At 38.4% G+C, this 26,088-nt stretch overlaps 1 protein-coding gene and 1 long non-coding RNA gene across 2 annotated transcripts; both read right to left on the bottom strand.

The window, feature by feature from the left end:
- Positions 1-1,592: 1,592 nt before the first annotated feature.
- LOC136283336 (IQ domain-containing protein E-like) lies at positions 1,593-18,478 on the bottom strand. Its single transcript, XM_066171963.1, is given in 30 exon segments — positions 1,593-1,799; positions 2,212-2,270; positions 2,526-2,756; positions 3,579-4,487; positions 5,264-5,533; positions 6,159-6,280; positions 6,860-7,068; positions 7,234-7,266; positions 7,854-8,088; positions 8,252-8,344; positions 8,452-8,611; positions 9,329-9,358; positions 9,361-9,439; positions 9,719-9,777; positions 10,181-10,282; positions 10,451-10,524; positions 10,917-10,987; positions 11,407-11,479; positions 11,849-11,919; positions 12,952-13,002; positions 13,243-13,281; positions 13,800-13,877; positions 14,308-14,387; positions 14,521-14,572; positions 15,055-15,164; positions 15,393-15,500; positions 16,280-16,327; positions 16,685-16,733; positions 17,521-17,568; positions 17,707-18,478. Coding segments are annotated over 30 exon segments (3,669 nt in total). The 5' UTR covers positions 17,734-18,478; the 3' UTR covers positions 1,593-1,700.
- A 3,498-nt stretch (positions 18,479-21,976) lies between these two features.
- On the bottom strand, positions 21,977-25,813 carry LOC131771918 (uncharacterized). Its single transcript, XR_010718150.1, has 2 exons — positions 25,695-25,813; positions 21,977-22,945 (listed from the first exon to the last, which is right to left on the bottom strand). It is a non-coding gene; the product is annotated as an uncharacterized lncRNA (long non-coding RNA).
- Between the last annotated feature and the right edge of the window lie 275 nt (positions 25,814-26,088).

Here is a 26,088-nt window from a genome sequence, read left to right as displayed (position 1 = left end):
AAGGATCATCATTTCCTTTGAGGCCTTCGCTTTGATATCTCGCTTTTCTTTCAAAGGAGGAAGCGGGGGGGGGGAGGGGGGGGGGGGAGAGATAAAGCAAGGAGAGTCGTTTTATTGATTTATCGATTACCTTTATTAATGTGCCTGGGGTGCCTTTAGTCTTATTGGCCAGTAACAGGCTGCCTTTTAAGCCAAATTTTCTTTACTACTCTAGCTACAGTTTTAAAGTAATCCTCACCTTAAAAAACCCCAGCACAGCCACTCAAAAAAACCTGTGGGGAGGGGGAGGGGGGGCTCACTTGCCACGGGCCTGAATGGAAATGCTCGTCGGTATTTTGCAATTTACTTATAATATCTCACCCCTAAAAGAGACCTCTTCGAAGAAAACCGATTTACAAGCCAGACAGATGTCCTCCTGAATATCGGCTACGTTAGCCCTCGTAACTGACTGTTTTCTCTGGCACTGAATGAAAATTAAGCTGGAGGAGCCGCAGAAACGGGAAGCGGTTATCAGCCGTTTCTTACCCACGAGCTTTTCGTATTCAGTCAATCCCAACCCAGCGAAGACCATTCGTACCCAGCCAATTTAGTGGTTTGTAACCATACTGATAAAGCATCTTTTCCATGTTAAGTATGTTTAAAGGTCGGTTTCTTGTTACTGTTGATGACAGAGAATAAAAAATATCACAATTGCTTTGCGCGAGACACTAATAAGTTATCATTGTTAATTAAGAAAGTCAGTTTAAACGGTGAACTGTTTTCTTCAACGTATCACACTTACCTTGCGCTTGGCCGGCTATCACTTAGTTATTGTTATAAGGTCACTATGGGGAGCCATTTGTGCCAAAAATATCAATCGCTGGTGATAAAACTCAATCGTTAGTGCTAAAAATTTCAATCGTTAGTGACAAGAATCTATCATTGGTGCTAAAATATCAATCGCTAGTGATAAAACTCGATCGATAGTGCTAAAATTTCAATTGCTAGTGACAAGAATCAATCGTTAGTGCTAAAATATCAATCGATAGTGATAAAACATAAAAATATAAATCGCTAGTGATAAAACTCAATCGTTAGTGCTAGTATCGATTTCTTATCGATTTTAACTTGAACCAGTCTCCCGCTTGTTGAGCAAAGATTCAACCATATTGATATTTTTGCACTAACAATTGAGTTTTACCACTAACGATTGATATTTTTGGCACAAATGGCTCCCCATATGTCACAAGTACACACAACAGAGCTTTAATTGCATACATTACTTGTTGTACGCAATAATCAACATCTGTGTACCGAGGTTTTCCGATCGTCACTGAATGTTTGGACGGGTAAGAATCGACCAGCGGGTTGGGGACGAACTGATACAAACGTGGTACAAAAAGTCCAAATTTTGGTACGGATCGACTGAATGTCCGAGGGTACGAAATGACTGGATAGCTGGCCAGCGGGGCTACGATTGGGAAACTCTCCATGTTCTACCCCAGGTCTCTCACAGCTTCGCCGCTCAACGCATCAAGGCGCACACAAAACCGCGAGGTGCGCAAAAAAAGTTAGGACTGGGTCCGTTCGAAAGGGAAACAGTTGTTTCACAAAAAAATTTTCGTTTATTCACCAAATATAACAATTATACTACAACTCCTTGGGTCTATCTGACGACTTTCAGTCTACTCTGTACAGAGCATCTATGGCGAGTCTCCTCGTCAAAACAGCTCATCAAGCTGTGAGTCTGGTCGCCGATGAGAAGGTTTCTCAAACTCAAAGTCCGCATTCCACTTGTTACTGGGCGAGGATTTTAAACTCTGAAGGTGGGAAAAAGGTAGCAAAACGTCTCTGAATGATTGTGTAGTAAAAACTATAGATGCGGGCCACCATACTCGTTCGTGATAGACTTAGGAGAGCGGCACAATCTTGCTCAAGAACATAAAAAGACGATCTCGATCAGAGATCAAACCAGGACATTTCGATCAGGACGCCGGCGCGTCAACCATTGAATGAACGCAATTCTCATGTAAAAATAATTCATTCCATGTAATTATTATCGAATAAGAGTCTCTTGTCATCGAAATATCAAAGATATACGAAGACATTATACCTTCCCCTCTTCCCTCTTGCCCTCCTTTCTCCCCCCCCCCCCCCAACTAATTCTTAGAAAAAAATGGTCCTATACATACCCTGGAGATTAAAGGCATGGTTTTCATTAGTAAAACTTACCGACTTCCGCTTAGTCTTTAAATCGTTTCCGGAATCCGATGTTGCCCATAAGTTAGCGACTAAAAATATAAATAACATTGAATACACGAACAATTAAATGAATGAACAAACGTACACACGAGTGAATGAAAGTACGTTCCCAGAAAAAAGGCTAGAAGGTAACAAAGAGTTAAATTTGGATGAGCAACAAAAAAAAGTGCAGTTTCTACATTCAAGAAACATCCATTTTGTTACTTAAACATTTGACAAGGAAATAGGTGGTAGCAGAATATATAACATTGTTTAGCCAAGTCTCACAAAGTGTCATTGCAAACCTGAATCGGTGGAGACTCTGCGTTTCTGTTTGGATTTAGATCCCGACAGGGACGATACAACTACTTCGTCTTCGTCGTCGTCGTCATCATCTTCATCACTATCATTGAACTGAGCTAGAGTTTTCCGGGGGGACTTTTTGCTTTTGGAATCTTTTGACGAAGCAGTGGAAGAGAAAAAGCTGTCCAGGCTGCTAACTATCGATCCACGTTCACGCTTTTGTGGCGCTGGAGCTGAAAAGAATATTATAAACTTAAGGTTAAAAAAATAAGGAAACAAGAATACAAGGCAAAGATTTACGGTGGTTTCCCTCTACGGGCAAATTGATCGTGTATCTCCAAGAAATGACAAACACAAAACGTCTTCTTACTTTCTTCAGCTAACAGGTGCTGAAAATAGACAAACTTATCAGATTCTCGGACCTAATATCCAACGAAATGTTCAGCAGCTAATAAGGGAGAATGACCCACTTGATTCGAAGTTTGCATCTCACAGGTCACAGAAAATCTCGAAGCAAACGGACCACGTTTAGTTACAGTTCTTCTTCAGTATCACGACTGATTTAGATGAGGATAATCAAAACAAGGAATATTCCAAATGGCAAGAAAATACATAATTCAAGTGCGTACGCACTGAAGATTTCAATTCGATACAGTTGATATCGGAGAAATGACGGTTAGGAAATCTTAGTATTTACAGACAGCTGTATATAACTATGTGAGTGAAAAAATATGCGAAATTTCTAAATATTTAAATTTAGGTTTTCTCCGCTAAGAAATCACTTTGCTCACCAAAATTTTGTAAGAGACAAATAGAGAGCGGTTTATTTAGGTACTGCTATAAAATTTCTGCTTAGTTCACTATGAGTGTTTCTAAGGGCGTTATAAGAAACCGTTGAAATTACATGGAGACTTACAATCACCCAGCGGTGAACTACTGTAAGAAAGGGACTGAGTGACGATACAAAAGGAAAACAAAAACTCAAACACACAAGTAAATATAGAGTATCAAAAGCTTAGTTCTCAACAAAAGAACTCCCGTATAGATTTACTTACGCGTGCTTGCGGATGATTTCTGTGTAAGACTGGAACGAGCTGGCTTCTTATCATTCTTAGTCTTTCTACCTGTCACGACTACGTCATCGTCATCACTTTCTTCCTCTGAGCCCATGGGCAAACTGGATTTCCTTAAGCTTGAAGAATGGAAATTCCTCGCTTCTCCACTATCACCGCCTCCACTGCGATCTAAACTTGGCCTTTTGCCACTTAGTGGCCTTTTAGATAGTGACAGACCTGGTCTCTGAGGGACTTCGTCCTTATGAGAGTCGAAGACTTCCCTTGAGCTGGACGCGGCAGAGCTTATCGCTTGGTCTGACCGCTGAGATGAAGGTCGCTGTTGAATTAATCCTTTGTTTTGCGATCTACTTGATCGAGAAACAACTGCGTCCTCATCACTTTCTTCCTCTGAGCCCAGTGCCAAACTGGATTTTCCTATGCTTGAATATCGGGATGTCCTCTCTTCTCCACTGTCACCGCCCTCACTGCGATTTAAACTTGGCCTTTTGCCACTTAGTGGCCTCTTCGATAGTGACAGACCTGGTCTCTGAAGGGCTTCGTCTCTACTGGAACCTAAAACTTCCCTTTGGCTGGACGCGGAAGAGCTTAACGGCTGGCTTGACTGTCTGAGAGAAGGTCGCTGTGGACTAAATCCTGTGTCTAGCGATCTCCTTGGCAAGGAGACAATCGCATCGTCCTCATCGTCTTCATCATCGCTGTCGACGATCTCAAAGGTTTTTTTCATCGGTTTCTGTCTGATATCTTCCAGTGTAGAATCATTGACGCGTCCGCCTGATCTCTTTTGAATTGATCTCTTTCTCGACGGACTAGTTACTACAGCATCATCCTCCTCACTGTTTTCTGAGATGTTTGCAAATCGTGGAGCTGTGATCAAACTCCGCCTTGGGCCTTCAAGAGAAACAGAAAGGTAAAGTAACTGAGCTGTTGCAATGAACAAACAATCCTTAGTTGATAATGTACGTGGCTTAGTTGATAATGTATGTGACGTGTAAAATTCCGCGCAAATGTAGCGGTGAGATATTGGCTGTTGAAACTTTGTAGCAATAAATATCTTGTTATCTATCTCGCCTTCCTTGCCCTGTAAAAAAATAAAATTTACATGCCTTTTCTGCTTCATTTGATATGTAAAGAGACTTTAAGCAACAAAAAAACAAAACAATGCACATAGAGCGACAAGTGTGCTAGTGCAAGCTTTTTCAAATTTCCCTCAATTTCATCCTTTCCACGGCGTTGAGGGTAGCGCATCTTCATTAAAACATCAATACTAAAACAAACAAACAAAAATAACCGGACAAGAAATTTTTCGATGTTTCTCACAATATCACAAATTGCACAATTATACAACGATGAACAATCGCTAATTAGCGAAGATGATTAGACCGACGCAAAATTAAGTAGTAGACGGGTGATTATTCGTATATTAATCGTGTTTGATTATGAAAGGAAGGAAAAAATTTGATGCGGTTGAAGTGTGGTGAAAGCATTTCTAGATTAACAACAAAGGTTGCAGTTAGCGTCATTGCTGGTGTTCCTGAGGTGGAAAGAACAACTGTCAGTCTTGATGATTGATTGCCATCAGGGTGGTTATTTTACAACGTTAGCACTGAGTAGTGAGGAGAAGCAGCAAGTATGTTCAGTCATCTGTCCGCCGGAAGTAAACATACCCTCCTCGTCTATGAGACTTTTTTCCTCTTTGGCTTCCTTCTTCGCCGACTCCTTCTTGGCTTTTTTCGTTTCGCGTGGTTTCTTTGATTCTTTTTTGTTTCTTTCCTCAGAAGTTTCAGAGTTCAACTGATTAGAACTCATTTCCTCGCTATGAATTTCCTTTTTATTTTTTACTGATCGCCCGATCACGACAGCATCATCATCAGAATCAGATTCAGTCGGATCACGTGCAAGTTCTGACGTAACATGTGCTTGATCACCTGAAAGCCCTGATGGTGCAAGTGCATTATCACGTGCAGGTGAAAATACTTTTAAAGGTGCAAGTTTTACTGGTTTATCAACAGAAAGTGGAGCTGATTCGAAGATCGATCAAAAGTTAATGAGGAAAGCGCCAAACTGCCTACATCATTTACAATAATAATAGTAGTAGTAGTAGTAGTAGTAGTAGTACTACTACTACTACTACTACTTCTACTACTACTACTTCTACTACTACTACTTCTAATAATAATAATAATAATAATAATAAAAATAATAGTAATAATAACAATAATTACAATAATAATAATGATAGTTAACAACTATCACCATTTCTCTCGATAGACCGAAATATGTTCGGAAATTAAACCCTTAACGCGCGATTTTGTCTCAAAATCCTACTAACGGGACATGTTGAATGTGGCGAGAGTCGCTATGTACAATAACGTGATTTAAAAACTTAAGATGTATTTGCTTGAACCAAAAGCATCTATTTAAATGTATTCCTGTAAAAGCCTCATTTCAGCGAAAAAGGCTACACTTAGAAACTACATTTTGAACCATTAAAAGTTACTAGCTTTTACGTCTGACTACCATTTGTTACTAAGGCTATTGTCACGACGAGCACAAGCTAACCTGTTAAACTTGATCTCCTCAGACCTGTTGTAGCCGGTTCTGGGTGTCGTTTGGGGCTGGAAGATCTAGTCACCAGACCTTCATCAGAGTCGGGCTCGGAGTCACCCAGGTGGTGACTGGAACTGAGAACAAGGAACATTCTTACCGTTAATCACTACTTTATAATTTAGATGTACCTTCATCGGTTCCAACATGTTTTTGTAAAACTTACCACAGCCTCACTAATTAATTTCCTTGAGGAACCTAAACGAACTTGAGTTTATCTATGAATAGTGTATACTAAAATAGCGTTGACGGCGCGCTCTGAGTGGCTACTCCAACCCCCAATATCCTTTGCTATTCACTTCCGTTATACTATCTCACTATTCTGTTATATAATTAAAAATATATACCCCACGAACCACCTCAACTTCGCTGAATAGTTGTTAATTATAGAGCGCAATGCCCAAAACTACCCTCTAAGTGAATAAAGGGGGTAAGTTTCTAAAGAAACTGTGGTGCTGCGTCGCTGGGAGAGTATAACAGGGTAATTAAGTATTATCAACAGAGTTGATAACGTAAATTGGCCACCTAAAGACTTTAAAAGCTGACGTTTCGAGCGTTAGCCCAGTCAGCTTTTAAACTCTTTACGGTGGCCATTTTACTTTATCAACTCAGTTGATAATACAAAATTACCCTGTTATACCCTCTAAGTGACTTACCTTCCTCTCGTTCTCGTATCACGTGATGTGATTTCGTCCTCTTCAATGTATCCAAGGTGTTTTTTTCTTGCTAAGTGCGCTCTCATTGCTGACTGAAGGGCCACGACAGCGTCATCTCGGTCTGTAAATTCCAGTTCTTTATCAAGCTGTGCAATGTACTTATTACGTGCCGCTTGTCCGCGCAAGGCAGCTTGAATCTGTGTTATTGCCTGGAGAATAAGAAATGTCAAAGAATTTTCCTAGTAAAATTGTACAGGAACAGTGGAAAGTTTGCGAAATGTGTGAAGGGGGTCCCCTTTTCGCCTCCACCTCGGCAGCTTTCTGCACATGTAAAAGTGCAATTGGGCGAATGAGTAAGCAAGAAAAACCATTACCTCTTGTTTTGATTCTTCATCCATTTGTTTGGTCTGCAAGTGAATGAAAGCGTCAGTACTGAAGTAAAATATGATCTTGATTTTTGTTCAAAACAATCCTTTACTTTACCGCAACAACTCCTGTGGGATCAAACATTGTATTGGCGCATCATACCAAAGACAACATTGAAGTAGTTATTTCCCTTTTCCAAAGAGAACGTTCAGTCTGAGCTGCCTTCAAATCAATTATTTGGCAATACAGTCTAATGCATTTTTAAGCTTCTGTTTAGGTTTGGTGTGACAAGCCAGAGAACCTTCAAGTAACAAACAAGTAGGGCTTCTTTGCAGTAAATTTTTATTTCGAAGAGTCAAGTGTCGACGGTAATTCATTATTGAGTGAAACTTCCTTCACCGCGCCATGGAATTGGGCGAGAAAACTCACGCCGCCCTCGCAAGAAAGCAAATGCACGACCAAAATGGTCACTCCCGTTTTCCTGCGCTTCGCGCAGTTTGCTCGTTTTCACTTTGCTTGTTACTTGGCTCCTAGCAAAGTTTCCTTCGTTCTGGTTGGCCATACGAAATGCGCTTATCAATCCTATGTCACAGGAAGTAATCCTCCTATTTTAATGTGCTTCACGTACCTTATCTCTGTGTTTCCGCCAATTTTTCTGTAGGGTTGTAGCAGCTTGATTTTGTCTCTCTACTGCCTGTCTATCCTGTTTTTCTATTTCCATTTTCCTTCCCTGATATCCTCTCCATTGTCTCTGAAGAGCCTTAGCGGCTCTTTGCTGCTGGAATTCTTTCAACATGCTATCCATCTCTTCATCGTTACCATCCTGAGGCGGCACCTCTCTAACGGATGACTTCCTCCTTGGACTGCACACAGATAAAAATTTAAAAATAATATTAATGTTTTCACAGTCCTAAATTTTTTTCGCGAGATGAATGGCGGTATGAAATCGATACAAATGGGAAATCTTAATACAAACAAAGAAAACATTTCAGGTAACCAGCAGCAACTAGGAAACAAATTCTGTACCTTGCTGAACTAGTGGATGATCTTCTATCCCCAACAACACCCTTCTCTTCTCTCAGTCTGTCAAGATCTGCTTGAGTGGACTTCAACTGCACTCTGGTTAATTAAGAAGAGAACGGTCAATAACTTATGTTCAAAAACAGAAAAGACACACGATAATTGTTGAATTCCCTAAGCTGTTCTAACATAACATTCTAATTCACCTGAGATCATCGGCGACTTCCCTGTAATGAGCACGATCTTCTTTCAGCCGTTGAATGATCTCCCGTTGCTTTTCTCTCTCTTCTAAGAGTTCAACTTCTCTTTCTTGCAGTTGAGCTAGTTTCTGGGATGTGGTTCCCTTCAGCTCCAATCTTCCTGGCACTGAATTGAGAAAAAAAAAAAGCAGTCGCCCTTACAAATCATTCAATTACTTGTGCGAGTTCACTGCATCATCTTTGGATGAATTGTTTTCTTCGTTTTCACTCGCCAAAGGCCCACCACATAACCTTCAAATGACTGCAAGCAAACAATGGTCTTCTCAAACGTCTAACTAATACCGTCTAACCATGTATTGCTATATGAGTCAGATAAATTATGCCGGCATATTTTTGGGCAAAATGCTCTAATCAGAACATCAAGCATAATGCCGGCATAATGAGTAAACTTCTTAAAAAATTTCACTTGATGTTACAGTTCAACAAGGAATAAATTCTGTAGCCTGAGTAATTTCAACAGTGAGCGTGCTTTCCTTGCTTGCACTCTACGAATTTGACCGGGTAAAATGTTGTGTTCTAAACTTCGGTGAGCCTTTTATTATCAGCAAGTTTTATCTGTTGATGGTAGGATGTGGGAGAGGCTCAAGGGCTCCCTAAAGCTGTTCTTTTGAATTATTAAATTAAGCATAATGAACTCGTTTATCGCAAAATGTCCGACAAATCACAGACAAATCACGGCGTAGTTTGTCTGTGTCTTGCCACTGGCATATCACAATATCACACTCAGCGTCGTCCAATAATTGTTCATCTTTCTATACATTATTTGTTAGGTTTTAAATTTATTCCTTTGTGCTTTCCATTGTTTTTTTTTTCTCCTACTTACCTTCAGCAGTGACCTTAGATGTGCTTTTCTTCGCACTTCTTCATCCTCTTTACCTTCTACTAAGGGTCCTTTCCTAGTTTGTGTTTTCTTTCCGTCGGCGTCTTGAACTTTCTGCAAATGTTATACAACAATATGACTTTAAATGATAGACTCTTTGAAAGGGAAAATATTACCAACTAGTTCAACATTAATAAAACCCTGAGGTGGTTGCTCAGTTCGTATGTCTGACCCGTCTAAAATGGGTGTATGTCGAATGTGGATTGTGTATTAAACCCATCAATCTGTCTTCTGTTTTCGCAGCCATCGTTATCTCGGTCTGTCTTCGCTTGTTTTCCCGTCTCTTCAGATCAAGGTGTTTCCTTTTCTTAATATAAGGTAACTTTCACTCACTTCTTCCAATTCATGAATCTTCGCGAGAAGTTCTCCACGGTTCATGTCCGCATATTCAGCTGAAAATAGGAAAGAAAATTCAATTTTATAGATAATAGAGAAATAGACAGAGACGCATTCTTGAAGTTGTTTTAAGGGGCTGATAACAAGTCAGGATGGTATTTTACGGAGTTGTTTTAGGAGGGAAACACGGAGAACAGGAGAAAAATCCCCCGACGAGGACGAAGACGAAACCCAAACTCAGCTCAGTTGAATCGAGTGCGAGGCCAGGTCTTAAATTCATACCCAGGCCACAATTATGGGAGGTAAGCTCTTTAATACCACGGACTTAAAAAAACGTAGCACAATGAGAATAATTTGCGAAGATGATCATTTGGACTGTGACAAATTAGTTTCATTGATTTCCTTTAGGTTGTATCATAAAATTGCCATCACAACTTAATATTTTAAAATGAGGTGTACCTCTAAGAGTAGTCTTTTTGTCTGAACTCGACGCATTTTCAATCGCTGTCAACAGATCTTTCTTAAGAGCGCGATTATCAGCTTTAAGGTGTTCGTTTTCCTCTGAAAAGCAAAAAAAGGGCCTTAGTTAGAAATGGTCCTGTCCTACACCAGGACTATCGCTAATAGCTCGTTAGAGTATGCGTTTCAGCATATTCAGTTTTCACTCACAAGTTATTCTAAATCGTGTGAACTAAAGTAACAGTAAAAGCAATTTTTGTTCGATCAAACCTGCTAGCCTTTGAAGAGAAACGTTCGAGGGCTTGGATCCTTTGGTTCCTTTTGAAAGAGGACTATTCCTTGGACTGCGAGAAAGACATAAAAACATTTAACTACCATCAGAAAACAAACGAAGATAAGCATTACAACAATTTGGGAGGAGGATGGGGGGTAGGTTGCGTGGGTGGTTGGCTGTTCTACCGAGATTGTGTGGGTAGAAAAGCCGCGAGAGGAGTGGGAAGGAAACTATCGTAGCTCCGCTACTCGTTATGTATCCCAGCTGCCTTTAGTTTCACCGTGCACCCAGAGACTAAAGAAATACCTTGAAGAGAGTTCATGCTCGGAAGTGGCATATGAAATATTTCATTCATCTTGAGATTTTCCTTTCCCACAATCATGATGAGAAGTAGAAAAACTCTGTGGTTGATATACCAAGAAAAGCGACAGAAAAAACTACATGAATGTTTCCCTCAACTACCTCGTCATTCCGAAAGAACCGTTCAACTGAGATTGCTGCATTTCTATTAGAGCCAATTGTAATCTTTGAACCTGTGGAAATACAACAGAAACACGAGTTGAAATCGTTTCAGGCTAAAAATAGGTTCCATGTTGCCGTGTGTCTGTTTAGCCATAGATCATAGATGACTTCAAAATGAGTTAAGAACAAAAAAGAGTCGCAAAAGGCACCGTAGAGTGTCACTAATGTTATTACCACATTTTGATATCTTCTGTGATGTATTGCTAAACAGAATCACGGCAACGTGGAATTTATTTGTGTAATATGATAACAAAGTAAAATTTCGTTAATGGTGACGTTTGTCCTTCAATAGATTACAAGAATCAATTAAAATGCGTGTACAATTCAGCTTATTGTGTAAAATAACATTAAAGGAATCGCGACCAGCAGAAAGATTCTGTTTCCTAACTGAGGACTCAGACTGTCATTAAACAACACCATCACAATTTACCTCTTGGTAATATGTTTCACTCTGAATTTGCAGCTCCTCAATATTTGTCATTTTTATATCCTTTTTTAGCTGACTGGAATAGAAATAAAAATGAAAATTAAAAACACAAAATAACAAAAACAACAATAACAACAACGCAGATAGAAAATTTGTTGTGATTGCTACATATGAGTTCTGCACCCTCTACGAGGGGAAGGGAAATTAACTTTCAGTGATCAAAAATTTAAATTCTTTTTACTGTCCTCTACATATTTCAAATAATTTTCATGCTAAGAATTTGACGTCAGATCAAACAATAATTTCTAATGGTTTTTTTCCTTCTTCTAACTACTTTTCTTTGTGGTAACCTGTGGGAGAAAAAGTGTTAACTCAGAGGAGCCCGAATGGTCTCTCTTGGGAACATTTAGCAGCCATCAGCACCAATTTAGTGTTAGAATTTAACCTTAATTCTGCTTCTTTGTCCTTGACTGTTCTTTCTACTGCATGGAGCTTCTGTTTTAAACTATTCACAATCTGAAAATAAGAAGTACATCTGGTCTAAATCTTGGTAATACATGTCATATACTTTGATCAGATTGACAAAGTAAGGCAGGGTCAGAGCACCAAGTAGCAGCTGACTCTAAAATTAAAAAAAAGCAAGCCTTAGGATTATTTTATCCTTTTGAATCAGTCCCCCCCCCCTTGCAGAAAATGGGAAATTTGGTAGCTACCTAATAATAATAATAATAGTAACAATAATTTATTTATATAGAATTATTTCTATCGCTATACAATAGTGCTTTATGTCAATGACTGAAATAAACATAAAATGCTGGAAAATCCAACTGTCTAGAGGCAGACCAGTTGGCTATTTGCACAGCGCAGCCAAGGAGTTTAACTCAGGGCAACCAAGAACAAATCTAGTGAATGGCAGGATGTAGGACTTGAACCCGGGACCACCAGATCACAAGTTCAGCACCCTAACCACTGGGCCACACTATCTCCTACTTATCCTTAGGATGCAATTCAAACTGTGTCGTTGTGTTGTGTTCTTGGGCAGGAAACATGACTTTGTAACAAAAACTACAACACAGAATGCTGAAAGGTAGTGCACTAGCATCCCAACCAACAAGTTTAGAAATAATTATGGCTGCTTGTTGCTTCCAAAAACCAAGATGAGCTCTGTCAGTGCAGGCCACTTGGGCTGAGGGCAGTCTTTTCCTCTACTGCTAGCAAATTGTCAGGGAAACTTGAAATATTTTGGGTGGGTGGGCAAGGGAATGACAATCTATCAAAAGAGAAGAATTAAAACTCTGTAATTGTATGAAGTTAAAAACTGGAAAAACCTCTGGCAACAACAAACATTTTGGCATGTTAACCTGTGTGAATTCCATTTTGGGTTCCCTCCCTCTTAAATATCAAATGCAACCTCAAAATTTTTGTACATATTTTAATCATGCTTGTAAACACAACTGCACATGAACAGTGTATTTGCAAACTTTTACAAATGAAATCCTAATAAATTTAGGGTTTGTTATTGGCCTGCACAAGCATCTGACCACTTACAGCACTGGTGTCTCCTTTTTTGTCTGTCAATGTTCTTCTGACATCTTCAGGCTAAAGTACAAATAAAATCAAAACCCCATCTATTATTACTGTATTACTGCAATCATTATTTGTCAAGGTTCATATGTATTGTTTTCATTACCTGCTGAATTTAATTCATTTATACTTAAAACAATTATAACAATAAGAAAATTAAATCATTATATTTTAACTTTCGAGATCAAAGTGTTGACCATGTTGGCTCAATTTTGCATTAAGATATTAATTTTCACACACAATCTTGTCATATACCTGCTTTCTTGTATTCAAGAGGTCTTCCATTTTTCTGTCCTGTAATAAAGGACAAAAATCTCCACAGTTATTATAACTGATAAAATAAAATTGGGTTAATTTTATATCCTTATTTTTAATTTAATAAAAAGTTATACATATCCAGGAACCAGAATAGAAAAAGAGAAAATTTAGCCACAAAATAACCTTTTCAAGAATTTTTTAACAAATTTTTCCATAGCAAACCATTTTGCTGGCTGTAAATGACAAGTGGTGGAGTTGGGCTAATGAAGTTCTTTGACACCTAAGAGTAAATAGCATCTGAGTTTGCCTTACAATATCACCCTAGAATCAAAAATTAAGGTCGTGAAAATAAAGGAAATGATTACCAACTGACATGGCTCTTGATTGCTAAACAAATTCTCCACATCAGCACCATAGGAAATGTATAAAGAACAGTATGGAGAACTTTCATACTGGTGTTAGGGTGTAAAGAACTAAAGGATTACTAACAGTAGAAGTGTACACTGCTGCTGATTCAGATACATGATAATAAAATCAATATACTCTGAACTTACCTTCAAGACATTTTCTCCTTCCACTCTGCGGAGTTTTGTGTTTAGAATATTGTTTTCTGCTTTTAAGGCATTTATGATCTAAAGGATTTCATAAAACCAATTGGTTTTAAATGAGGAAGACTAAACAGCCACCACTAAAAAGAAAAACAACTGTTTTTTCTCCTTAATAAACAGCTTGATGATAAAGAGCATAATTGTGGCATCAAATTTCTCATTGGCAGGCAGTCAGTTGACACCAACAAGAGAGTATACATAAGAAAGGAATCACCTAGTAATAAAAATATTTTGTCAGTTCTAGAGTTTTAAAAAGGAGATTTTCGCAAAGAATGTCCAACACACTGTAGCACAGAGAAAATTTCTGGATGGGTTTAAGTGCATGACCTGTTGCAAACAACAGAGTTTTGATTTTGTAAATAAAGAATGATCAGAGTGAAGAGAGGCAATGCAAAATAACTGTGATGGCAAACATGTTGCTTGTGTGTTGAAATCTTAGCTTCCTGCTGCTTACCTTTTTTAACTCTATGATCTCATCATAGTAGTCTTCCTGTGGTTTATATGCAGGACCACCAATAGACAACTGTGGTTCACCTTAAAATGAAAAGGTTAGATTTCTTTATGATTCTCTTGGTCAGTAAAGGCTTGTTTATCGCAAAAAAAAAAAAAAATGAAATAAAAAAATATCCATATTGTAACAAATTTACATGGATGGAGTAAAACTTACTTGCAGACAAACTTGCACTTCTGACATGATTCGTATTTTTTAGATCTTCAATCTAGAAAAAGTTAGATGAACTTTAATTATTTAATATCAATGACAATTAGTTTACCAATAGCTTTAGGTCCATTAGTGCTGAGAGAGGTCGTTACTAATTAATAAGTTACAAAACTGGCTCAGATTGGAAAGGGATTTACATACATGGCCACCTGGTACATTTTTCTCTAAAACACACTTACAGAAAAATATATCTAGTATTTGAACTCCCTTTTCAACCTAATTTAGTTGTGTGCACAAACAAACACTACTCAGTCAGTCAACTTCATTTGGTTTGCAGTCATTGATTCTTGGTGACAAACAAGTATCACCATTACACTCACAATTGCTGCCCTCAGATTGATGTTACTATTTAAAGAATGTTTTCATTAGTACTTTAATAGCTGCTTGTAATTAGTAATTAGTCCAGATTATACCCAAGAAATTCTATTCTTGCCATTATTACTCCGCTTCCAGCCACTTTAAATTTAGGGAAGAACTTACCTGAACATAATCACTCAAATGCCTTGATCTAGAGCCAGTTTTATTCTGTTTATTTTGTGAAGCTCTTGAACCTCCCCAAGTCTTTATGGGAGAATTTTCTGTACTCAGGGCTAAAAAGATAAAAAGTCAAGAGGGTGTTTAATCTTAACCCTAGATTTTCTTTGCTTTGAACTTATTTAGACCAATCATATAACAAAAACTTTTAAGAAAACAAGGCTTAGTTTGGCAAGTTATTGCAGACTACCAAAATATATAGTTTTTACATTAACTTGTATAAAATTCTGCAAGGTGCGTCTAGAACAGGAAGAATATAACCTAGTAGACAATACATCACTCACTAGCAGTTCCATTTCTCATTGCAGTGATCCACATGTTTCTTGCAGTGGGTTTGGAAGGCTGCTGTTTTGATGAGCTTTTCAGTTGTAAACTTGAATATGGTGACTTTCCTGGAAGGACAGAATTACACATCAAGTCTTATCCCTCTTTGTGTCAAACAAAATAGGGTTGTTTTAAAGGGATGGACAATAATTTTGATGCCCACTATGAACTATCAAGAAGTAAACAAAGAAAAACACCATGCACCATCCTTGCTGATTTAATCCCTTCACTCCCAATATTTCATTTAGCAATTCTTCTTTATGTTTGCCATACAACTCTCATGACATTGGTTCAGAGAATTTGGTACTCCATCAACTGCTGATCCCTTTATTGATATTTTATCGATATTTTTTCATGTCATCACTTGTCTGTTTGATATTGTATTGAATGATATATAATAACTATTGTATGGAGAAATTCTTTCTTGGTCACTCATAGGAGTTGAAGGGTTCAAATAACACAAATATTGAGCTTTTGGAGAGGACTATCCATGCATGGCAAAGTAAAGAACAAAGGAACATACAGTAAAAAAATTATTTCCATAAAGAGCCTAAAAAAGTTGGCCAACTTTTCTAAGATTTGGATGGATTGTTACAAATGCACAGGTGTATCACTTGTGACACTACTCAAATTTAAATGATCAAGGGCAAAATGTGAGAAGATGAAATAAAAAACATTAACTGTGGTAACATTGATAAACATCACCATTCAATTTTCAGAAGAATCTGCCAATCTCAAAAATGTAACAGAAAACTGAGTAGGTTGACTTAACTCTCTCATCTAATTGTTTCAAAGTCATTAGTGTATACAAATGCATCAAGATGTCACAAATGAAAGAACGCCTCACCAACTTTTGATCTTCTGCCTTGAACTGACTTTGACCTCTTAGAGCTCCCTGGGTGTATAACATAGACATGATTGAGCCATTTCACCTTAACATCAGTATGACTATTCTTCCTACTTCTCTCTATAAATTTCCTAAGGTGCTGACAAGGAGAATTTGTTTAATAACCAAAAGCTTCTTTAGTTTGTGATCATTTCTTTTATTCTTGTGACCTTAATGTGTGAATCAGGGCTGACATTGTAAGGAGAAATTAGATGCCAGTCACTCTTAGGGGTTATAGGGTAAAACAAAAGGAAAGTACTTAAAAGTAATGAAGTGAATATTCCCAGCTGGGCCACTGATATTCCAATTTTATTGCAGACAGAAAGTTTGAGCATGATTAGTACTAAGTACTCTATATTATCTCACCTGATGGAGGTCTGGGCATGTGTCCACTTCCACCAGATGCCGCACTGCCCTAAATAGCAGAAATTCAAGCAAATAACAACTTTTAGAAAACTGTGAAAGTATTGATCTGATCTGGAGACTTCTATCATGTATTGACTAATCAAAAGGAATTTCAGCACACATGGGCAAACTTTACAACCGTTTCATTTTTTTAGACTTACAAAAAGGTTCCAGAGCTATTTTGTTGGACTACAGGTGTACATATAGTTTCATAGTACTTTAACTCATTTTTTTTAAATATTAAGATCATAAAAGAGGTATAAAATAACACAAAGTTTACACATCTATTTACCCTAACTTTATCCACATTAGACTGCACATCCTTAACATATTACATTCTTGCCACTAAATTTGTCCTCCAGGTATCACAAACCAAATTGGTATGAACAATCCCAGCTTAAAGTGAGCGCTTTGGAACAATTTGTTGCATTTGAGCAGTAGTCATTGCTTCCACACTCAAAAGGTCAATTAACAGCCTCTTGACTTAGATTGTAGAGATCCCCCTCCCCTTCTCAATCCCAGACAGCCATCCAGGTCTCAGACAAATATGTGATTCTTCCATAACAGTATACTTCAAAACTGGAATCTGTCTTACATGATATTATCATTAAATAGAAACTTCACTGCTTGTATATTATATGATGTAGATTTGAGTTACAGAGTACACTGCATAATAAACCGCCTGATCCCAAACATTTGCAGTGAAAGATCGAACTGCATACAACAGATAAAATTCACTGTAATCAAGACCTTTTTGAAGTTTGGAAATATTAACATCATATCTTTAAGAGGCTTACCACTGAGATCGTAGAGCCATTAGACACATCAGAGTATGCGTCCACATCCTGAAATAGTCACATAAAACTTTCAGCACATGATAAATGTTGACTTATCAGGTGTAAACAACTGAATGCTCACCAACAGACAACCATCAAATAATAATTATTTTACGGCATAATGGATTGGAACGACGTTTCACCTACCTCGACTGTAACACCTGGGATTGGCATGGATTTTATCTATCACTCAAAGGAGATCCTCCTTTCCTCACGATCTTAAAATCATTGCTTCAAATCATGAACTCAATCACAATAACCACTAATTTTGGAAGGCAACGAATTCAAATGTCAGTAGTTGTGATCAACGAATCAGTCCTCTTGTTCTCTTATCATTGCAATATTATAAGTCTTTCAAAGGGTGTTTAAGGAAGTTTTAAAAGAGTTTTAGGCCAAAGAAAGATGAAAATTCCGTTTGATGAAAGAAAAAAACAGTTGTGTGGTTGCCCTGTAACCATCTCGGAAACAGTGACTACGCCTGCGATAAGGCAAGCTATTGTCAGCAGTTAACTGTGAGAAGAATAGGTACTTCATTTACCGGTAATTTAATGTAACTTATTCTCTAGCATTTATCATTCGAGACCATCGAGGGCAGGGCTTTTCTATCCTGAAACTCCGCTCTGAGAACAAGAATTTTTGCACGTAAAGAATTTTAAAAAATTAGCCCGATTATAACCGAAATTTAAGAAGATATCCGTCGTCACAGCCACGTGAAAGGTTCCAATAAATCCGCTTCTCCAGACCGCTTTCAGAAATTGTATGTCAGGGTGGATTTTGTCCATCTTTTTACTGCAATTTATACCACTATAATAGGGGAGGACGTTACGGATTTTGGGATATGCAAAGATTCTCTTTTTCTTCCTTTTTTTAATACCCAAGTTGAGACTCTTTTTCATTTTTCTCGGACCCTTTTAATTCGGGCGATAATAAGTAGGCATAGTATCATATTTCCTCTTGCCCAACCCCCACCCCATCAATTTTCCAGCGGTCCACTCCTAATGACTTGTTTACTCAGTGTAACTCGTGCCTCACTGCTTAATTTACTCATGTCAGGTCCACTTCATCGCGTGTAACCGCACGTTCGTCGTCGTTGTTGTTTGTGTCAAGATGGCGGTATTTGATGCAAAATTTGTCTAAAAAAAAAAAACATACTCGGGTAGTGCACGCTATAATGAAGCTCGAAAATCATTACAGTCCTCAGCCCTCAACTATGGCTGCAGAGGCTATCTTTGTAACCTCGAATGCTCATAGTCAATACGCGCATCTGATTAGTCAAAAGTTTGATGTCAACGTTACAGTTTACGCGCCAAAAAAGGGAGACTGCTCCGAAAATAAAATTTCGTTTTCAGCGTGTAACTCAATGCACAGTAACTCTAGCTTTTTTCAATTAGGCGCGTTAAAAATTAAGCTAAAAGCCATATCAGTTTCTGCTACCATCCTTCGTTTCATCTTGGAAAACAAAACGATGGCATTCAGGTACAATTATTTGTAGTAAAAACTATCGAGAGGTTGAAAATAGTTGTGTTCACTGGCTAAACTTTTCAGGTAAGACCATACTGCAGCCCAAGAAAACTTAGTTACAACTTTCCTTTTTAATTGTGGGTCTCCAAATTTCAAAAAATTCTCAATAAATTAAAGAAAGAATCAAGGAACATGATAGAGATATCTGATTCGCGAATAACCTCTGCCGGCAGAGCGCGCCCCCCAACACAGAAGTTAACGCCCCCCGTTCATTGATCCCCATCCTCGTAGGCTGAGTAAAAGAGGCCATCCCCAGTGCACCTCACTCAAACAATAAAAACACGAAAAGTGGAATATAAATACTAGAGGCATGGTACCAACGATCAAAGAAACATCAACAAAGCTGGGCGACAACAGACCGCTGAGAAAAGATTTCTTAGAAATGCGTCAATCATTACAGCCTATCACAACAAAGCATAGTGGTTCCAAAGGTAACGTGTATCCAATGGACGTGACCATAGTAAGAGGACTCGCAAAATGAGTAAAGACGTCGCGATCCAAATTGGAAGAGACTAAAAAAGGCTTAAAAAGCGATCGTTTCTCGGTGTGTTTGCGGTCTTTAAGTGTGAGACTCTTAAAGACTCTTAAAGGCTCCTGGTGAGAGACAAGAACTCCGCATGCAGAAAGACCCACAGAAAAGCTTTCCTGTTACATAGATAAATTCTTCAGCCGATCGAACAACAACAGAGGAGAAAAGGAGGTTTCGTTAAAGGCGAAGCGTTACAACTCTCCAGGAGTACTTCTCCTAAACAAAAATTTGAAGGGAAAATTAGACAGTTCAAAACATACCTGGCTAAGAGAAACTACCTGAAAAGCATAATTGACAACCGACTCTCAAAAGTGAAAATTGAGAGACGTAAACGGGTCCTCCTTCCACAGGGAAAAACAAATAATCAAATCTTACCCTTTGTAGTAACACAATACTATCGAACCGTTCCAAACCTTAAATAAATTCTTATGAGGAAGTGGCATTTAGTACAGCAACAACCATTGCTGAAAGAAATCTTTAAAGGACCGCCGATGCTATCATACAGAAAGAGGCGTTCACTCAGACATACTCATGGTAGCAAAATTATAACTGACGAAGGTGAGAAAACAGGAGATACTGTGGAGTCGTGTAAACACTTGTAACTAATACAGAGAAAACAGCACGTACTTCTGAGCCATTTAGGCCTGTCAATCCCAATTTACACGGGTGCATCAATTAAGCCCATTTCTAAAGCAAATTGATACTTTTTAATTTCTAGGGTGACTCGTAACTTGAGCTGAATTATGATCACGCCTATACACGTCCTATCCCCTATTTCGCTTTCAAAACAGAGTACATCCCGGCCCTTACTATTTTCATCTCGCGTCTCACCTTTAAAATTTTTCATATCCCACAGCCCGCCTCGGGTTTAAGCTTCATCCCGCATCCTGCCAAACCCACGTTGGACCCTTCGGTAAAGTCCATTACATCCAATCAGTTCACCGAAAGGAACTCTGTAGTGATAGAGAGGAGATTGGGAATCACGAGACCCTGCATGCCTGTCATACAGTTGTGCCTATGGGGTCTTGCGAAAAAAAGAACGAATGAAAGCCTAGAACACAGCATCGAACACAATTCCGCTGAGAGCCTTTCCACACGTTCACACCAGTTTTCAGTCTTCGAATCCGTACCTATGTTAAAATTATGAAAAATTACTGACAAGAAAAAGAAAACTTTTTAAGAACTAAAGATAGCAAATCCAGAATTAAAAGCTTAAAGAGCGGAGAAAAGGGAACACAAGTAACATAGGAGACTTTTCACTGAAGAGGATTACACACTTTTACGGCACATACTTTCAAGGAAACCAGTTTTATTTTCCTTTCAGATTAATCTTCGAATCAGTACCTATGTTAGATTCTTCCCTTTTTTTTTTTTAATAACTAAGTCAATAACCGTATGATTTCTTTTCAACATCAGACTCATTCTTGTAGCTGATAGCGCTACATTTGGAGTTGAACAAGAGTTGCAATTTGACTTCCCAAGAAATTAAAAGTTTCCTATTTATTCTTGGACATTTTGAAGAAGATATCTCAAGAGCACTTATCTTCCAAAGTAAGTAAGTAAGTAAAAAAAAAAAATGATCTGCTACAGTCATTTATAAAGAGCTTCATAAGTTTTGCTTAATTTTTCATTTTCATGGCATGATCAAAGGGCCAAAGTTGATGTTAGTACATAACTATTTTACTTACAGAAATGATTTCTCACTCGATATTGATCTCACCTATCGGAAATAAAGTTCATAACTTAGCCCTGATGCAAAATATCTTCTGGTAATTTGTGTAGAGATACAATAGTCCTAATAATGAACTTTGACAAGGGATTATAAACAGTTTATGATAGTCTCTTAACCTTAGATATTGATATCAGATTGGCGACAGCTGTAGGCGCAAGAATTTGTATTATCATTTTTTGCTGTTCCTGATGTTTCATAGTTTCGTTTTAAGTGTTTATTTTCTCGTCTTCATTAATATTTTTTGTCAGTTGCCAGTTTTTTACTTGTTATATTTTATTTGCATATCGTATATTTATTGTTCGCGTGTGATTTATTTGGTTGGTTGTTTAGTTTGCGAAAAATATCGTTACATATTTAGCTTTGGGTTTCATTTTTTCGTCTTTGGTTTGGTCACATTCGACTTGTAGGTGTCCTTGTTTATTTCGCTTTGTCGTTTTCCAGTACTTTCACTCATACGTTGTAAGTTATTTTATGCTTATTCGCGTGTTTGTAATTTTGTTATTTTCAGTTACCGTGTCAAGTTTGTTCTGGTAAAGTTTGAAATACGAATGATTAGCGTTTGCGGCTATAACAGCCAACGGAACTACTACGATTAAGTTGGCAAAACCATCTCTCATTCAGCAAGCAACAATCAAAAAAACTGTAAAACAAATTTATATAGTATGCAATATGAAGTCAAGGAATATTTCTGACTTCAGGCAGAAAATAACATAAAATGTTTCCTCTTTACTACTGCACTCTTGCTTCTTGACCCGTGACGGAGAAATTAACTCCTCAAATATTAGGGGTGTTTTTTTTTTTTTTTTTTTTTTTTTTTTTTTCAGTCCCTCGACAATAGCACTCTAAGCGAAGGGGGACTAAAACCCATGACAGCTATTGAAACGTTTTTCCCTGTCCCTGTCTTCACAGCGGTTTCTGTTTAGGTTGTCACGCAATGGGGGAGCGCTGCGTGACATTCAAAAAACAAAAATGACAACAACAACAACAACAAAAGCAACAGCAAAAAGGGTGCATTCTTCAACAAAACTTGAACAGCGTACGTTGTATATAATTAGTCATCGCAAGGAAAACCACCATTCACAAATGAGCATACTGACGCTCAATACAAGATTAATGTTCCCAAGTCTTTCTTATGCATTCTGCTGTGATACATATCGTTCAAAATCTGCCTAGGATAAGCAAACACGTACTATTCAGCCATAATCTCTTGGTAACCACCGCCGGCGTCTTAAAGATTGTGGGTCAAAGGAAAACAGTCAAAAAGGCAACCACGAGAAAAAGAATAGGGCTGTAACCCACGTCATGGCCTACATTGCACAGGTCACTGCGACAACATGACCAATCACACTTTACATCCGTCAAGTTCATTCGATCCCGGTCACACGAGGTCTTCAAACTTCCACAAGTGGAGGTACTCGCACAGGATCTTTTTTCTACGTCAATCGTCGCACCGTTAAAAATCCCACTAACATGTGTCCGCATACAAGAATCCATTCCCTTGGGACAGGTCCGCTTAATTTGGTGGTGGATGCACTGTTTAGTGTTAAATGAACTACAATTGGCGGTCATCTCGGGAACACATTGATAACATGTAATCGAAAAAACTGCAAATAAATCACAAGGAAAGAAAGGTTTACATGCTTTTGAAGCCCCATTTGCAATAGAAAGGACCTTAAATTTTAGCGGGCTGCGCAGTAGAAAACTGTCCGCTGGATTGACCAATCAAGCGCGCGAAGTAACGGAGAGATGTAGAAGTGTTAACGTTGACTACAATAGGACCCACAAGGGCGTAACCCGCTGGAAACCCTGGGGTGCTGGTGCCCCCCATTTCCCCCCCCCCCCACACCCGCCCCCTTCAAGGTGATAACGGACAACTGAAAATCTAAATGGCGTAAATCTTTTCCAAAGCTAAATATTTCATATGCTGATCTTTCTCGTAGTGCCCGCTGATACACAGAGAAGAAAGGAGCAGCAGTATAAACCAGCTCATGCAAAGAGCGCAGAAATTCGTAACTCGAGCCCCTTAAGAAAAAAACCTACCGACGCCCATGACCCATTTCTAATCATTGAACCATTCATTGTTGATCTAGATTCGCACTGACTATTTCATAACTTACTCAACATCTGGCCCGTTTTACCTTGAAAGCTAATGAAATGAGACAAAGCAATGAAAGCTGAATGGAAATGAAAGGAAATAAAACAAATATGTCAAGAACAAACCATTTCACTCAACTGATTCGTGCCAAAAAGAAATAAAGCTTACTGCATGCATTTAACAACTTAAATAAATTGCTTGAAAAGCGAGTTTCATGAGGAGTGCCTATATCCAATTGAGCTAAACAAAAGATCGGGCTTTCCGTCTTCAAACGCTCCGCTGATTGACGATCAAAACTAAGAGACCTAATCATGGCACTCCAGGTTAGTTGGGTTGGCATCATCAACTGAGTTGATAACGTAAATTGGCCACCGTTCAGAGTTTCGAGCGACATCTCCAAACGTCATCTTTGAAACTCTTAACAGTGGCCAATTTATGTCATCAACTGATTATACTCTCCCCCTTTAGTCTAGGTTAGTTAGTTTCGTTGATTAATCAAAGCTTTCAATTCAAAATTTGCCTCAGAGAAGTTGTTTAATAGCAACAACAGAGCAACTTATAACTTTGGATACAATCATAATTTTGGAATAATTTCTTTTGATGCCCTATTGATTGAAACTGCGAGAGACTCTTTAAGAAAAGTACGGTTGACTGGTGTTTGGAGTTTTCCTGAAAGCTGCTCTCCTTTCCGAATGCTATTGTCCATATAAATTCAATTCCATCTGGCTTTTCTGTGTTTATTTTAGGATTTGAAACAATTTCAGGCCGTCATAACCCTTGATGTATGTTTGCAAATTGCTAAGACATAGCTCATTGCTTGAGTTGCGTGACCTAATCCTTAAACCAAATCTGTTTCAAACACGCGATATAAGTCAATTTTCGACGACATGGTCTCTCAAACATTAATTGCGAGACCATAGGTGCACAGAAGAAGAACGAAAAGTTTCTTTATAAGAGAAGATCATTGAAGCGCAAAGAACATTTGGTATAAAATAAAGCCGTCAGCAATTTAAAACTGCATTTACAGTTACAAAACTAAACGTTTGAAGTTGAATATTTAGTACATCACCTTGTTTTTATCAGATGGATAATGTATCGTGCACTATTACAACTATTTTCAGAATGTAGCTTCGTCTCGTTCTTTTGCGGTCGGATGTTATAGTTTCGGGTTAATGTGGTTTTTCGATGAATGTTAAGTCAGGATATTGTCCTTTCTTTGTAATTGTTATGTTATTATTTAGTCTCTTCAATTTGAAAGAACATGGTACGAGGATTTTGTTGTTTACAGCTCAAAATGCTTTTGAAACATTGTGCAATACGAAATACGGCGTAGGATTATCTGTGATATCCTTCAAATGACGGTTCGAAACTTCTCAGATTTCATGGCGTGATTCTCCACACGTGATCTGGGTGAAGCACCGAAAGTTTCTGCCGTGTGACCATCTTCGATGAAAAAGGTTCTGTTTACAAAAATTGTCTCATCAACAACAACCTTTAAAATTAAACAATGAATCCCTCAGAGCGCTAACAGTTTCAAAGACAACTGCGAAAAACGCAAACCGCACTTGTAACACAACGGCTCGGGTTTCTAAAAAATGACCTCGTGTTAAATTTGAATACAGAGCAATTTGAAAGATGGCAGCTCACCGATGGACATTTGAGTTTTATACCTTTTTTCTTATTTTAAAAGTCAATATGGTACAAACGAGAGCTCCTCTCTCAAATGAAAGAAACATCTAACTGTCCTAACTCACCTAATGATGCTCTATATCTCGGGTAGGAAGGAAAACTGGCTTGATACACGATTTGCTGTCCTTACAAATATTGTAAAATATTATCTTGCAAATATCTGTTCTTCGGGGACTGGTTAGGGTAATGCAGCTATTTGTAATGAAACAGACATCCGTTTCGAACGTACGGTGGTTTCCGGTTAAATTTTTGGTGCGGCTATGAAAACCCCATGATGGAATTTTCTATCATTTCCAACGGCTTTCGCTTTTACCAGTAACCACCCGGCACAAAATATCAAATAACGCAGAGACAGAAGCTCAGCCAGGCAATTACTATTACGCTCGTTTAGACAAGACTCCCTGTCATGCAACTAAACTTGCTACTAGTCCGCCACCATGGAGTGTTGCACGCCTGTCTCGTGTAGAGAGCAATCATTTTAGGCGTTGTAAATGAATCGTTAGTCTACGATGTAATGGCAGAAATTTGCCCCATGATATTGATCAACGAATTTCTAATATACGACTTACCGTAACAAACGAGAGAAGAGGCGATAACAGCGATTAAGGCGATCCTCATTTTACTTATCGTTAACAACAACCTCGCTAATGGCTACAAGACCCTATAAGGGGCTGTGGGGAGCTGAAACTTATAATTTTGTTTAAATTGGTTCCCAGACCCTCTGATGCTCGCCGGTCAGTGTCACAGAACGCCGGTACTATATGCAAATTTTGTTTTTAACTCGTGGCCAGCGGTGAAAAAAACACATAGGAAAATGTGCTAAGTGGAAAAACGAAAGAAGAATCTACAACTGTTACACCCTGTGCGCAGTTGTGTAGAATAACCATCTTAAGGCGGGACGAGAAACTGACACTCAATCGAGAATTCATAGCGGAATGTCAATATCGGAATTGGTAATGAACG

This window comes from Pocillopora verrucosa, chromosome 1, assembly GCF_036669915.1.
Source record: "Pocillopora verrucosa isolate sample1 chromosome 1, ASM3666991v2, whole genome shotgun sequence".
NCBI lineage: Eukaryota > Metazoa > Cnidaria > Anthozoa > Scleractinia > Pocilloporidae > Pocillopora > Pocillopora verrucosa.
The sequence above is the reverse complement of the archived record's forward strand: the minus strand, read 5'-3'. Positions and strand labels throughout refer to the sequence as shown.